This window comes from Caretta caretta, chromosome 2, assembly GCF_965140235.1.
Source record: "Caretta caretta isolate rCarCar2 chromosome 2, rCarCar1.hap1, whole genome shotgun sequence".
Taxonomy (NCBI): Eukaryota; Metazoa; Chordata; order Testudines; family Cheloniidae; genus Caretta; species Caretta caretta.
In genome coordinates, this window is record NC_134207.1 from 4,842,327 (window position 1) to 4,859,052 (window position 16,726).

At 48.5% G+C, this 16,726-nt stretch overlaps 1 protein-coding gene across 3 annotated transcripts in view; it reads left to right on the forward strand.

Annotated features, from left to right (window-relative positions):
• The window catches only part of ZC3H3 (zinc finger CCCH-type containing 3), a 349,381-nt gene extending 335,445 nt beyond the window's left edge, over nt 1-13,936 (forward strand). For all 3 annotated transcript variants that reach the window (XM_048841821.2, XM_048841824.2, XM_075124896.1), the window contains one exon: nt 6,968-13,936. In XM_048841821.2, the coding sequence (XP_048697778.2) occupies nt 6,968-6,999 (32 nt within the window). In that variant the 3' untranslated portion in view covers nt 7,000-13,936. The remainder of the gene's footprint in view (nt 1-6,967) is intronic.
• Nucleotides 13,937-16,726: the final 2,790 nt, after the last annotated feature.

The window sequence follows — 16,726 nt, forward strand, 5'->3', positions numbered from 1 at the left end:
TTCCTGGGTTAGTGGTTCTGTTGTGTGGTATGTGGTTGTTGGTGAGTATTTGCTTCAGGTTGCGGGGCTGTCTGTAGGCAAGGACTGGCCTGTCTCCCAAGACTTGTGAGAGTGTTGGGTCATCCTTTAGGATAGGTTGTAGATCCTTTATAATGCATTGGAGGGGTTTTAGTTGGGGGCTGAAGGTGACCGCTAGTGGCGTTCTGTTATTTTCTTTGTTAGGCCTGTCCTGTAGTAGGTAACTTCTGGGAACTCTTCTGGCTCTATCAATCTGTTTCTTTACTTCTGCAGGTGGGTATTGTAGTTGTAAGAAAGCTTGACAGAGATCTTGTAGGTGTCTGTCTCTGTCTGAGGGGTTGGAGCAAAACCTTGATCTATGCAGGAAATAGCCCGACTTGATTATGTAAAGAGTTGTCACTTTGGATGGGCTAGCACCAGCAGGAGAGTGAATTTGTGTGGGGGGGTGGAGGGTGAGAAAACCTGGATTTGTGCTGGAAATGGCCCACCTGTTGATCACTTTAGATAAGCTATTACCAGCAGGACAGTGGGGTGGGAGGAGGTATTGTTTCATGATTTCTGTGTGTATATAAAGTCTGCTGCAGTTTCCACGGTAAACATCTGATGAAGTGAGCTGTAGCTCACGAAAGCTCATGCTCAAATAAATTGGTTAGTCTCTAAGGTGCCACAAGTACTCCTTTTCTTTTTGCAAATACAGACTAACACGGCTGTTCCTCTGATACCACTCAGACAATGTTAGTCCCTCAGTTTGAAGGAGCCCCCCCCTTTAATTCCTCTTTGGAGCATTTCTCCCCATGCTGGGGACTTGGCCAGCCCCTGACCTACTGCCCATTGCAACTTCTCGGGGACCCAGATCCCTGGGGGAGCTGGAACTGATGAATGCTTTGCTGCCCTGCTTGTCACGGCTTGGCGATCCCATTGATCCTGGGGTGAGTAGGGCCAGGGAGTAGAACTGAGGGGGGGTTGGGGAACCTGGGAGCATTTGTAGGGAGGTGAGTATGCGGGGGAGGGGATTCAGATAGGTGTGTATATGCAGGGGTAGGTGTGTGTGCATGTGAGTGGGCACAGATAGGTGTGTGTATGGAGGTGTGGGAGTGTGTGTATGAGTGGGTGCAGATAGGTGTGAGTATGCAGGGGATTGTGTGTGTACACGTGAGTGGGCGTAAATAGGTGTGCATATGCACATGTGTGAGTGGGTGCAGATAGGTGTGGGGTGTGCATAAATGTGAGCGGGTGTAGATAAGTGTGCAAATGCAAGTGTGTGCATATGAGTGGGCGCAGATAGGTGTGTGTATGCGGAGGGGGTGTGAGTGGGTGCTGATAGATGTGTGTATACAGGGGGAGGTGTAAGAGTGGGTGCAGATAGGGGTGTGTATGCAGGGGGAGGTGTGTGAGTGGGTGCAGATAGGTGTGTATATGCATGTGTGTGAGTGGGTGCAAATAGGTGTGGGGGTGTGCGTACATGTGAGTGGGTGCAGATAGGTATGTAACTGGGGGTGGGGAGGACACATTTAAAAAGTAGTTCAGAGCTCAGAGAGAGGGGAAAGCAGGAGGGACAGGAAATACAGCAGAGCAAATAAAGAAACCAATGTTAGCTCCTTGCGTGCTGGACAGTTAAGGAGGGTGTCTGTCCCCTAAGCCCAGGGCTGCACCCTAACCTGTATATAATGAGCAGAAAGGAGGGAAGCAGGCAGGGCAGATAAGGAAAAGAGGGAAGAGCACACGTTCAAACACTGCAGAAAATGACATGGGCGTTACAATGTGGAGAAAAACATAAAGAAAAGCCCATCTCTGTTTGCAAAGTGTATGAGCCAGCAAGCAAACTGGTAATGCACCGTTAAACAGAGCAGTACAAGGTGGAGACCTGTCGCTTCACCTGGGCTAGCAGGCTTAGTCCTGGGGTAGCAAGTGCTGTCATTGGCATTCAGGCTGCTCCATCTTCCCCCTCCCCAGCAGTCCTCCTCCATGGTAGCACAGAACTGAAGGCAGTTGCTTCTTGGAAGCTGGAGGATTTACACTCTGAGGGGCCCACAAAGTCACTCTTATAATGTCCTTATTGAGTTGTTAATAGATATCGGCCGTGTCATGTCAGCCTACCCCTTGGCAAAGGTGAGCGTCAGCTGTTTGATGTAGCAGCAGATTATTTGAAATGAGGTGGTGCCTTCTGATGAGGTTGATTGTCTTGTACCTAAAGTGTGGGTGTACTGGCCCTAGGCAATGATTGTGTGGTGAAGAGATAGAAGGGGAGGAGAGTTTGGAAGAAGCGGGACTAGCTACAATAGGTGTCCATGTGATGGCTTTTCGGTGAAATGTGCTCTCGAAAGCAGAGAACTTGTCTCCCCCTGAGTCCGAGAAGGGCTTTGAACTCTCCGAAATGGCCTGTCTCAGCCTGTGTGTTGAGCAGGTGAATGCATGTCTCTAAAGCTCTGAGATCTTCAGGGGGAAGGGACGAGAGCAGCACGAAGTGTTATTGCAAGCCACTTTCCATCCCACTCCGTGGCTGGTATCTGCGGCTGGATAAAGTTCACTCTTTAATATTAGAATGTTTAATCTCCAATGATATTAAAGAAATTATTGGAGTCCTGGGGAAGTCCCTGTGTGGCTGGGAGCAGGGAGCTCTCCGGTTTAGACACGGGCTCTATCCCCGCAGGCAATTCGTAATTTCTGCACAAGGAGCAGCTCTTTTCATCCTGTACTTTCAGAATAGAGCAGGCCCAGCAAAGTAACTGCACCTTTTGAACCCTTTGGAATCAGTGGGTGCAGGGCACTCTTGCCCTCAGTTGATAAATTCACTGCATCAGGAAATCACAGCTGTTAACATAGCCACTCAGGGACTGAGCCTGTGTAGGTCAGAGGTATCTATATACATAGATTGGCTGATTGGTATAAGTAGGTAATTAATTTAAGGCACAATCATCACTCTAATGAAAATGAATCATCCAAGCCTGGTTTCTGTAAACATCACACCTTCTTTGTGAGCCGGCCAAAGTGGGGTTTGGGAGCGGTATCTTACAGAAGACGGAATATCGGATATTGACATCAGCACCGGAATAGCAAGAGTGGAAGAGACATCCCTGAAGAATAAACATCTGATGAGAAGCGTCATAAATCTGAAGACTAAATTCCAACTCTTAAAAACTTGCATTAGGCTGGCGTTAAATTACGGCTGTGAAACGTAGACATTCAAACACCCCATAATAAACAAACTACAATCCTTCAAATGATGGTGTTACAGAAGAATTGTGAAAATATCCTGGATACACCACGTAACCAGTGAAAAGGTCTTGGAGATGACTGGAACTAGGAAAACAGTAGTTAGCAATCTTACGTAAAGAAAGATTTGATTTGCGGGATACTTTTAAGAGGTCTGTGGGCGATGCATGTTTATGGGCACTGGAAGGGAAAGTCGGTGGCAGAACGACACCAGGCAGAAAAAGAAGACCGTGAATGCGGGATGTGGTGTCCCATGTGGATCAAAACAATTATTCACCCACAAAGAGATTAGCAGAGAGCTGTACAGCATGGGCTACCATGCTTGCAAACCTCCAGAAATGGAGATGCCACATAAGAAGAACAGTATCTTCCAGCCCATTGTGAAAGAACCAGAAATCAGCGGTGCTGTTTTCTGCAGCTTAGCCTTCCCATTGAAGGACTCTTGTTACCATGAGGTGTGTGTAAATCCAGGGCAGTTTGGGAAGGACGACATTTTCAGTAAGTAATGCAGGGACACAACCACATGGCTGCTTTTGATGTCAGTGGTGAGACAAGGTGGTTAAGGTTAAAGGGATAGTTCTCTAAAAAGCCTAGAGAGCTGTTGCCATTAAAAAAACAGATAATTCCAACAGGTTCCTTGCCCCAGTATGATACACTCTTGTATATGGTATTAGCAATGCAGGGACATACTGCAATAAGGATTGGCCAGTCCTGACTTCCTAATGCAATTGCATTGTTTTAAATGGAGCTGAAAGATATTTTCAGACCTTAATTCTTTCTCCCCATTGATGCTGTCTGTTTGCTTTCTGCATGTCACTAAAGTTGTACGATGCAACTAGACTGGTCAGTTTCACTTTATTATCATGATTATTTATGTTCCAGGAGCGCGTAGAGGCCTGAATGGAGATCAGGACCCCATTGTGCTGGTTGCTGTACAGAGACAGTGAGACACTGCCTCAGACTGCTTACAGCCTAAATAGATGAGAAACAAAAGATGGGAGGGGAAATTGAGGCACAGAGGGGGGACGGTCACTCTGCAGGTTGGTGGCAGAGATAGGAATAGAATCCAGGTCTCCAGGGTCCCCATCAAGTGCACTATCCACTGGGCAACACTGTCTCCCCATTAAGAAATATTATAACTTGGTTTCTAGTTAGGTTAGCTTCCTAGCTCTCTCATGCAGTGAGAGCAAATATTGGTTTTAAACTGAAATGAGGAAATACCCTCCCCAAAAAACATTCCCGTGTTCGTTAGATTTTTGCAACACCCGTGCAGCCAGCCCAAGGGCACAGGGGCGTTGCAGAGAAGGAGCGTTGCTAGGATGCTCCGGGGAACAGAGAACACATCTGATGAGAGGAGACTTAAAGAGCTTGGCGGAAATGTAGCAAAAGGAAGGCTGAGAGGAGACTTGATTGCTCTCTATAAATACATGGGTGGGGGGCGGGGGATGCGAAGGAGGAGGAAGGGCTATTTAAGATGAAGAACAACGTCGGCATAAGAGCAAATGCAAATAAACTGGGCATCGATACACTGAGGCTGTAAATTAGCAGGAAGCTTCTAACCCTCAGAGTGAAGCTGCGGAGCAGCCTCCTAACACATGCAGTGGGGAGCAAATAACCAAACTGGTTGTAAGATGGAGCTTGGCAAATTTCGGACCAGGATGGTCTGACAGGGTGGCCTGCGATAGCAGGGGACTGGATTCAGTGACCCAGCAGGTCCTTTCCAATGCTCGGTTCTAATGACAGAAGCAGGATTAGAACCCAGATTCCTTCCCCTCTGTTCACACCACTGGCCCATGCCCTGTTCTCTCACTAGCCTTATAGCAGAGGCTCCTATTGTGGAAAATCTCATTTAATGATCCTGAGCTTGGCACTGCCAAGACAATCCCTGCCCCTGGCTGCTTACAGGTTAAGGCACTGCCAGGTAAGACCAGACGCATTGGGAGACCCAAGTTTAGGGTTATTTCGGTTTTCCAGTCTCTCTCCTTTCTCCTGATTTGAAGTTGGGTGGGGAGAGGTTTGCCCTGGGCTGGTGTTAGAAGTGAGCCTTTCGGGAAGGTTTGCATGAGGAGAGACTAGGAACCCAGTGTGCCGGGTTTGGGAGGTGGCTCATGGATGGAGACAGCATGGAGGAAGGCATGGCAATGGGAGTAGAAGGAAGCCAAGGGGTATGAGCAGCGGAGCAAGGGGAGCCCAAAAGATGAGCTCTAGGCCCAGGTGGGACTGAGTGGGACCCTGGGGGCTGGGCCGAGAGTGAAAATGGATGTGAACTCTCACTCTTTGCCCTGTCCCCAGTAACACTGCCTGCCCACCCCCACCTCCAGCTCAGTGAAAGAGGGTTAGTCACACTGGCTTAGCAGCAGCTGCTGCCCTGCAGCCCCACTAAATGCCACTAATTTGTTTTGGGAGTCAACCGGATGGCATCCGCCCAAGGGTTGGAATTCTCCAGTGGTTCACAGCTGCCAAGAAATATGGGCTAGTGCCGTGTTGGGGTTTGTGTGTGTGTAAGTAAAATACATACACAATTCCTAGTCAGAGCTGTAACATGGCCCTCAGTGCTCATCTAGGTGACCTTCCATTTAAGGATCCCGAAGCGCTTTGCAATCACTAGCAATGACAAGGGATAGAAATAGGATTTCCAGTGTACTGATGAGGAACCTGAGGCTCTAGAGGAAATAATGGTATTGTGTTAAGTGACGTGCCCAGGCTCATATGGCAAATGAGTAACAGAGCCAACAACAGTGCCCTAAGCTCTTACCTCTCGTCTTACCCACTAGACTGTCTAAAATGCACCCTGCATTGGCACAGCCCACAGGTAGGCAGTTTGCTCAAAGTATAGCTTCCCACGTATTAGCATTATGCTCTGCTCTGCCCAGAGCATCCATAGGCACTTTTCATAGCTCACATGAGAGACCCCGTTTTGGAAGCTGTGATTCAGTTCCCTGGCAAACAAATTGTAGGGTTGGCTAGTGGTGGGGGTCTGGTGGCCACTTCCTTCCATGCTGGGTGTCACTGCGAGGCAGCTTGTTCAGCCAGGTGTATATTGCAGTGTGCTCAGAAGGTGAGATGGCCCCTGAGCTAGCAGCTTCCTGGCCCAGCGGAGGATTTGAAGATGAGGACAGGGAGCTCTCACTGTCCTTCAGTCTAGGCTAACCCCTGATCATAGAACCATAGAATATCAGGGTTGGAAGGGACCTCAGGAGGTCATCTAGTCCAACCCCCTGCTCAAAGCAGGACCAATCCCCAATTTTTGCCACAGATCCCTAAATGGCCCCCTTAAGGATTGAACTCACAACCCTGGGTTTAGCAGACCAATGCTCAAACCACTGAGCTATCCCTCCCCCTGTTCTTATCACAGCGCCATTGGGGGATGGAGATCATGGCCAGTGGCTGTGCTTAGATGATGATCCATTGGCCCCCTTGTAAGATCCTTACTGGGCGTGGCCATGGAGGGAGCTCCTGCCCAGTGTCCAGGTGTGTGCTCTCAGAATCCTATTCCCCCGTGCAGGTAGGGGCCTGGCCACGGATAAGGGAGCAGAGTTTGCCCCTCTAAGCCCAAATTATACGTCTAGCATGTGTGCATAGCTATCCTCTCCAGTGCTGTGACCCCTCTGCCCTTCCCACAATGCATCTGGGGCTCACCTCTAACCACTTCCTCTGCCATAGATTTATATTCCCAAACTGCCAGCTACTAATGTCACCACAACACTCACCTTCCGCTTTCTCCTTCTCCTTCCAGGGAAGCCGCTGCAGATCAAGCCCAGGCTGTGAGGTCAGCTCCCTGGATTCAGCATCTCTCTGGCCTCTTCATGCACTGGTCCATCCAACAGTCCAGCAGCCGAACGCCTCAGGAAACGCAGCGGCCAGGCTAGGCCTGGCACCTACCTCAGGACAGCAAGATGGGAGGAGGCTTCCTCCTGATTTGTGTTCCTTTTCGATACGTTCATTTGGCCCGGAACCCGGTAACAGTAAATGTCCCAGGTTCCCCCAGCCCCGTCACACAGGGAGGCGGCTTTGTAAGCGTTTTAATTTTGGAATAAATGATCTTTTAATCTGGTTTATTTAAAACAACCCCCTTCCCAAGCCCCTGTTTAACTTCAGCTTGCCTGGTCATTCTTGAGTTAGCATGAATGAACTGTTGTGACCAGATTAGGCTAAGTGGAGCCCATTGATCATACCTGCAGCCCTTTGCACCCGGGTTCTTGGTGGTGTGTTTGGAGCTTTGCCGTTGCAGTAATTCTCCTCACAGAGATTTGAGGAAGGCACAGGGATTAAAGAAACCTAACTCTGTTTCTCTTTAGTGCCGGGAAGCCGCATTGCCCAGTTGGGTATATTTCAACAGTGCTGTCTGTTAGTGGGAAATTATACTGCATGATGAGAGGCTGGAGGACTTCAGCCAGCCAAGAACTGCAGCAATTGCCTAGAAATGAGGGTGTGCGCATCTTACAACCATCAGGATAGGAATTTGTTTTGTGAGTGAGGGGTGTGCAAGAGGGCTGTGGCTTCCTGTAGCCATGTGCTTAAGGGATATGTGTGACCCAAACAGAACAGCCACATGAGGTGAGCTCTGAAACCATTTCAGAGAAACAGTTATGCCCTTGTGCCAAAAAATATTGTGTGTTGGGGGTGGAGGGGGGGAGCATTTCTGAATGGAAATGCAAGCCCCCTAATATCTAATGCACGCGGAGGAGTCTGTTTGCTAGTGATTTGTCTGCAGCTGACAGGGCCTAAGAAAACCCTGTGGTCCTGCGGTGTGCGGTGGGGCTTTGCAGGGTGATCACCTTCTCCCATCCCTGTACCCCTCCAAGAGGAGAGGAAACCGCAAGGAGATGCAGCAAGACTAAGAGGACAGAAGGTGAAGTCTGTAGTCAGTGTGGTGGTTTCCATACCGCTGCTTTCAGTGAGCACTGCCTTGTGATCCAGCTGCTTTTCCCATCTGTATCTGGTTCATGCAAAGAGGTGAGGAAAGCAGTCTGGTTAAGTATTCCAGGGGAAAAGCGAGGCTTGTAAAAGCCAAGGATGACAGAGTATCTAGTCAGGAAAGAAAGAGGAACCGAGGACTCTGAATTAGACTTTTGTTAATGGTGATTTCTCCTCTTCTCCACTGTGGTAATAGCAGGGTGCAAGGATACAGGTATTTATGGAACATGGGCCTCCCACAAAGGATTTAGTGCCCTTCTCAATGTGTGTTGAATTCCAGGTTGTTCAGTTCAGGTCCAGGGAAAATAACCTGTTTTCTTGGTTTAGAAGCCAGCATTCTCTAATGATCTCACAGGTTCATATAATGATTGTTTAGTGTGTCAGAGATGCTGTCTGCTTAGTTCCCAAATGTACAGGCCAAATGCCCGCCTGGATAAATCCACCTCGGCCCCAAGAGGAGTTTGTAATATTCAGAGCTCCTTGGTTTCTTTATTTTTAACTGGTGTGTTTACTGTGGGTCAGACTCTAATGAAATGGAGCCCCAGTGCTGTGCTGAGAGATGATATCAACACAACAAGCATTTGGTTTAAATGTAGAGCTGACCCATACCACCCCTCAGAGCCAAACACGTTTGCACCAGCTCTGCCTTTCTCATAGGGCTCCTATTCTGATATTGGCCTGAGCCGGACCCCTGGATCCAGATACCCCAAACTTGGGACCCTTCCAAATCCAAAGTGTGATCTGAGTCTGACTTTCACTGTCTTTAAACAGGTTCAACCAAAGCCCAGCTTTGGGGCATTCAGAATCAGGATCCAGACTGAGCAGCCTCCACCTGTCTCTAGTTCAAACCAGACACATTTGCTAAAAAGAGTTTGCAACTTTTCAGCATGCCTAATGTGGATACTGAGTTGCTTGACGTTGACACATTTTGTCACGTATCCCTCTCGCCCCCCAGGAGATGACCTGGCGCTGGGAGTCCAGTTTGCATTGGTGTAAAGGTACAGTTGTCACATGCCGATGCCTTTTTCTCTCACAGTGTCTGATCATCCAACGTTGCTCCTGGAGGGTGTTAGTTACTCATCACGGTAGCATCTCTCGGTCACTTTGCATATCAAGCCAGCTGCCGTGGAGTTTGATTGAAATTTTTGCGGTGAGCGGTGAAATTTCCCCCCTTCTGTGAATCTGCCTGGCTCATCTCCTCCCTTCACCACAGAGCAACAAGCTAATAAAAGATTGATTGGAACTATAATTGCAATCTGCCGAGGTCAGCATTTCCTCCCCGGCTCCTCGCTGCACTGAGGGACGGAGGGAGCATGAGGGGGGTCGTTAGCAAACACCCAGTTGATTGTGCTGTTTTTATTTTCCCCACTCCGTTTCTTTATCTCTGTGATTTAGCATCCTGTCGATGTGTGTTCCCGCAGAGCGGAGGAGTGCTGGCCGGGCAACTTACCGAGGGCGCGCCGAGAGGAGAACTGCAGGTGCAGTTTTTCTCTTTTTTGTCTCCATCATTTTAAACTTTAGGGGGTGGAGGTGATTTTTAATGGGTGTCACTAAGTTTCCAAGGATAGTTCCAGAAATTCCTATCAAATCCAGACATTCCCATCTGATCCAGCATGCAAAAAGCACTGAGAACCCCATAAGAAATCCCAATGGTATAACCTAATCTGCAGTGAAGCCAAGGAGATCCATACAGGACATGTCACATCATGGGAGCACTAGGACCTCAAGATCGAAAGCATCTACAGCAACCAGGAAGATCCCCAGTAAAACTTCACACACAGGGAATGGTCAGTGAGAACCTTGCTTCGGTGGGGTCCCCTGGAATTAGGTCAGAGGATAGTCTAAGCATTTGGTGATAGTGGACCTTAGGGCCAAATTTGTCTCTTGGTCACACTTATGCAAGACAATGAGGGCTGAATGGGAGTATCTGAAGGCAAACTTTGGCCATCATTGCTGCTTGGGAGATAGAGGCTGGAGAAGTAAATATTATCAAGGCAAATTCACCTTATGACTAAGAGCCAGCCTCAGTTTCCCCATTAGACCTTCCTGACATGGGGAGATACAGAGGGTACAGGGCAAAGGAAAATCCTGAACTGAGAGGTCCTAGGAAAGCACCAAGAGGGCTTGTCTCTTTCCAAACTCCTCCCTCTCCTAGTAGGATGTCCTAGTTAGTAGCTCGGTATCATTAAATGGAACTCTGGGGCAGGTGGTTTGGTTCTCATTCCTCAGACGGGCAGCCTCCATCGACACACGCAATGGGAGGTTAGCAAAATCTCTCACCCTTGCACCTGCCAGAAGCATACGGGGTCTGCTGTGTGTAAATAAAATACAGACGCCCATATGTTCCGGCCGACTGCTGCCTAACTGACCACGTAGCCAGGGTGGGCTACTGTGCTGCCCCGGGGTCACCAGTATGCCCCCCTGGAAACCTCTGGATTGCGAGGCATGCACAGGATTCGGTCAGCGTGTTTATCAGCGAACAGGAAGAAAGCAGAGTTTGCGTGTGAACTCGCAAATCCAGTAGCCAGGCACTTTTTATTTTCAAGGTCTTTTGGCAACATATTTCCCTGGGGGAGCTGTGCTCTCAGGTGCAGCATCCTCTGGTTCGCAGTGACTGGAGAAGGGCCTGTAATGTATTCTCTTGGGGACAGTCAGCCGCCAGATGCTTCGCCCTCAGGTTTGCAGTGGTTGCAGAGGGGTCTGTAATGTCTGTGTGTCTTTCCACTAAGGTTTCAACTATTTTTTACCCCATTTTCTTGCAGGGGCGACAGAGATGCTAGGAGGCCTAGTGAAACTGAGGTCACGTAGTAAGTCAGTAGCTGGTTGAGGTTAGATCCAGGGAGTTTCTTGCCTTGATATATATTTTATAGACAAGCTGTTATGTGTTCTGTACGGTAGAGGCTTCCTTGGCTCTGCTGGTGTTACAGGTCCCTGCTTGGACAGTTACAGGTCCCTGCTTGTCTCTTTAGTGTGACTCTGCTCTGCAGCGTTCTCCTTCCTTGACTTTATCAGGTAGAGATCATGGCTATCCCGGTCTGTACATGCCTGCCTGTGTTACCGCCATGCGATGTGTTACCTGTGAGTCAGCATCGCTGAGACATAATGTTCAACCCCGCTGGTGAACCATCCAGGCTGAGCTAACACCCAGGGCCGCTGGCTATCTCATCCATTCATTTGCTCTGCTCCAGAGTAGGATGATGTAAGGTTAACAATCCTCTTTAGGGACAGTGGGCTTGATCCTGCAAGGTTCTGAGCACCCTCGACTCCTGGTGATGGCAGCATGTGAGGAGGTGCTCAGCCCTTCACAGGTGGTGCTCCCCACCTCCAGCACCAGGCCCATCTTCTGCTCTAGCTCCTTGCCCCCATCTACGGCAGTGGGAATTTTGAGCCTGTTAGATTCCTTGGGGATCAATTCAGTTCAGGTGTTGGGGTGGGGACTGGCTCGTTCCTCTGCCAGGGCTTGGGATGGAGTTGATACCATGTAACCGTATCGTTTTGATTTGGTGCTTGATGTTAACGTCACCGTATTTACTTCCAGGGCAGGACAGATTCCTGTAGGGGGGAAATTATATATGCAGAGGCTTGGAAAGCTGTAGTAGCTCAGAGAGCTTCTGACTTTTCCAAGTACCAGCTGCCACTCTGAAACTTTCAGGAAGAAGCGTCTCTTTAAGGGGGCTGAGGCTGGTTGTTTATAGGGTGTGAGTTACCCTGCAGGATTTGTTCCAGGAGGGACTGACAGATAGTGTTTCGCTCAACTGCCCAGAGTATCAGCTCTCGGATCATGTACATTCACTGGCACGAAGTACAACCAAAGATGCCATGTAACTAATTTCCAAACCCGAACGCTTTGGCACAAATCACTGCTATCTTCGTGGGCTCGCTCTGTGCTCAGTAGAGGCAGGGAGGGAGCATGGTCCAGAGGTTAGGGTAGGTGACTGGGCATCAAGAGACTTGGGTTCTATTCCCAATTCTGACTTGGGCACGTAACCCCTCAGTTTCCCCATTGTGATGTCACACACCTTTGTGAAACATGGTGACATCAACAGCACTAAATGCAACCATTTGGGGTTCTCAAAAATTCTGTGATTACTGTACAACTGCCACGTGGACCCCGCTGCGTCCTGCATCCTTCGTTTGAGCGAGACAACCCGTCTAGGCATTGTCACACCCAAAGCCCTCTCACGAGGACACCTCCACCCGAGTGGTCAATGAACCCAGCACCCTGCTGCTGCCTTGCCGTTGGTGCAGTCCACTGGACAGAGGTGTCACTGCACAGGATTTAAAAGGACAGATGAGAACATTGGGCAGAAGATTCTTGAGTGCTTGACAGTTATACGTGAACCCACACTTAGTCATGCCATGTATTATAAGCCACCAAGAAGGGTCATGCTCAAAGGTTGCATGCGGATAACACAGCCCACCTAGCTCCAGCCCTCAAAAGCAAACGCCTGCTCCCTCCCTGGTGAACTGTGACACTGAAATGAAAGCCAGAGATGACTCCAGCTTTCTGTGTTACCCAGGCAGGCAATGTGGAAATGACTTTGAATTTCCCCCTTAAAAAACAATGTCCTTCCTCCATGGGTATGTCTACGCAGCAACTAGACCCCCGTGGCTGGCTTGTGCCAGGCAACTTGGGCTTGGACTGCGGGGCTGTTTCACTGCTGTGTAGACATCTGGGCTCGGGCTGGAGCCTGGGCTGTAGGACCCAGAGCTCGGGCTTAATGAAACACCCCCACAGCCTGAGTCAGCTGGCACAGGCCAGCTGCGGGTTTTTCTTTGCTGCGTAGACATACCCCGTGAGAGCCACTTGGCGTTTCCTAGTTTGTTAAGGAGCACCAAGGTTGGGGGTAGGGCTGGTCCAGAAGATCTTTAGCAAATGGAGGGGAGCCGGTGGATTTCGGAGGGGCTAAATGGTAGTCGAACTTACTTTGCGGTTGCCCGCTCTCCCCTTCCACACAGTCCGGTTGTGGGCTGGGCTGCTCCCTGGTGCATGGGTACATTCAGCACATAAATGAATGGGAGCGAACCTCAGATGTAAGCTCTGAAGGCTGCAGTCAACTCCCTGCCACTGCTCCTCATTCCAGTGCCAATGGGAAGCATCTTGTAGCATCCTCCAAATCAGGCAGCCCCAACAACTCCACTTCTCAGGCCGACTCCTTGGCTGGGGTACATCGGCACAGCTTAGACGTGTTTACGCCAGTGGGGATCCAGGTTTAATTGTGCTCTTAGTGTGTTTAAGCAGCCCAGCCTTATCGTACTGTTTTGTTTCAAGGGTGTTGGGGAAATTAGGCCCAAGAATTAGGCCCAAGATCTTAGAAATGAAGTTCTATAACCCCCTGAAAATATGGACTCCGACTAGAGAAGCAATTACGTCTAACTGAACTAGCAGACATAGGAATGTAGTGCCACTCAATGTGAAGGGTTCTGCCCTCGATGTCAATATGCTATCTTACTGCTTGCAAAATCAAGAGTAGCCAGAGCACTGACTTGGGCAGCATAGGATTTAAGTTAGCAGTAACAGGCTTGTGAAGCGTAAGAATCTGTGTCCATCACCGCTAGGGTGATATTCCTTGGAAGAGCCATGAAACGGAGTATGTTCAAAACTACCTTTCGCTTTGTGGTCTCTATGCTCGTGCTGGGCTTTGTTTGGTGTGAAACTCTTAGCTATGTGTTAAAGGAAGCTATTTTTAATAAAGAATTCCATAGTCACTGTTGATACTAAATGTCTTTTGTTAATTGGTGCTTTTTGATATTTAAATAAAGGTGAATGAAGAGTTTGTGCAACAAATTGCTGCTTTGTGGCTTTGCTCTTTCTCTGATGTGTGATCAAAAGTTTCTCGTTATTCCCAACGTTACCAAGGTAGTGCCTGGCTGAAAAATTTTCATCAAAACCTTTTTTTTTTTTTTGTGAAGCAGAAATTTTTGTCAGACCCATTCCATTTGTTGAAATTTTTCAGGTTTTTATTGACAAACCAAAAACCTGAAAAACGTTTGGCCTTTGACAACTGAAATCCCACAATGTTCAGTTTTGGGGGAGTTTTTGATAAAAACTAAAGTTCCATGAACATTTTTTGACAAAAATTTCTGCTTTGTACATTTTTAGCAGAAAATAAAATACAGTCACTTGCACAGCTCTAGTTAATGATGTCTAAATATCTAATTTCCATGAGTGTTCAGAAAAAGGAATGCATCCACAGAGTGCAGAGGACTTTATTGTACGTTTGCCTAGAAGAAGTAATATACACATACTGTATGTAGAGATTATAAAAATGTCTTGAAATTACCCAACACACAGAAGGCATTTTCCTGGGGAGACGATGTGCCCATGGTAGGTAAACCCTTCTCCCTCCGAAGAGATTCCCGTTAAACTTTGTTGTTCTGAACCTATTGACACCATTTATATTGCATTGGGCTCCCTCTCTGCCTCCTCTCTCTTCCTGACTTATTCTGGTTTCGTTTTTGTCTCCTGCGTGATTGCGAGGAAATTGTTAAATGGCAGCATGGTGACGTGGTCCAAACGCGGGACTGAGTCTTGAACACCTTAGTTCTACTTACCGCTCTGGCTCCGACTCAGGCATTATCTATATTGGGGGAAATCCTGGGTTAGGAAACATTAATTAAACCGTTTGAATCAGCACAGCGTAAAAGCCAGTTTTCAATGGTTCTTGGCTTCACAGATTTTAGGGCCAGAAGGGACCATTGGGATCATTGGGTCTGATCTCTTGCCCAGTGACTCCTGCATCAAGCCCCTTGTTTCTGTTTAAGCTAGAGAAGATCTTTTAGAAAGACAGCCAGTCTCAGTTAAAGACTCCCACGTGGGGGGAATCTACCACCTCCCTGGATAAGTTGTTCCACTGTTACAAGTGTGTACCTCCTTTCTAGTCTGGCTGTGTCTAGCTTCTGCTTCCAGCCTTTGGACCGTGTTATGTCTATCTGCCAGATCAGATCAAGATTTGCCCTTTTGGGGGACGACAGTTGTGTTAAAAATATATTCGCTGGTCATGGTTAACCTACCAGCTACCACATTTGAGCCTAAGTCTCAGCACCACCACTGGCTTTGACGTTTTTAAACACAACTGTTCTCATTCATACTAAGGGCAAAATCATCATCTCTTTGTTTTGTCTGTCTTGGGTTGGATCCTGTATGGTGCTGAGAACCCTCCAATTCCTTTTGATGTTTAATTAGCTGCCAAGCACTCTCCGGGATTGGGCCTTTCAAGGATGGAAACCTAGGGGATTCTGTAAGGCCCCAGGTAATTTTGTGGTATTGTGTCATGGATGGCTCGTGAGCTGAGATTCCTACCTCTGTGTCACCCTGCGTAGTGCAGCTGGGAGGCTTGGATTGGCCCAGCTGGATCTACAAACACAGCTCAGAGGCAGCTTGAGCAGAAGGCACCGCTGGGAGCAGCAGTGAAGGCTCCTTAAGGAGCAGAGTAATGGGGATTAAGAATCATGCTGAAATAATTAAGCTAGGAAATTACTCACTCATTTAGTGCAGCCGTTTTACCGCCCCCGATGCCTCCACGCCTTTCCCAAGGAATGGTGTAATTTATTGCCGGCTGCCATTAAATAGATGCTTGGAGGTGATTAATTTCAGCGCAAGAGCAGGAGAACAGGCGAAGTCCTCTTTCGGGCAGTTGCTGGGCCCAGAGGATACCAGCTACTGGATGTTTCTTCCCACATTTCCCCCACTGAAAATCTTTGTCCCGTTCCAACTGGAGAGAGCCCCACTTTCTGGGTGTCCGCATGTGGAGATGACCCTGTGGCCTACAGCCCTTGCCAAGTGCAATGAGCTTTTACTTTGTATGGCTTATAAACTGTACTCCAAAGCCCTGAGTGGAGCTAAATACAGCAACCAGGTTGAAGATTCAGCATCTGTCTATTCAGGTTATACCAAGCCCATCACCGAGGTATCTGGGCAACACAGAACTGAGCTGGCCAGGGAGATCCAGGTTTGGACAGAGGGGTAGCTCATGAGGCCAAGAGAGCGGCAGAAGCTGCCGAGAAGGTTTCTGTGGTGATATTTCCATGGGGGCTTGTCCTGGGGGGGTGGCAGCGATGCGTTGCCAAGCCGCAAGTTGGTCCCATACCGTTGAAATTGGTGTTTATGATGGAGATGCTGACGCGGTGCCAGGGGAGGTGGTAGCAATGGGAATGGTGGTGTGGACCCAAAAAAAAAAAAAAATCTCACTGCAACTGAAGCAGTCATCGCAGGGAAAGATAGTATGTGTGTGCTTTTATTAACAATAATACTTAGCATTTCCACAGTGCCCTGCCTCCGTGGATCCCAAAGCACTTCACACATGTAAGCCTCTCACCCCCCCATACGACTGGAATTCCTGTCCCCATTTTAAAGATGAGGAAATAGAGGCACAAGGAGGCCGAACTAATTCAGGGATCTACTGCAATAGGGATCACTGTTATCAAGGAGGCCTCGATCAGGGCCCCATTGTGCGAGGCACTATGCACACGTAACAAAAAGGAGGTCCCTTCCCCAAGGAGCTAACGTTCTTGACAAGACCGCAAGAGGCTACGTCCAAGATGGGGATGGGGTATGTGGAAAGACCAGGTCCAAGCA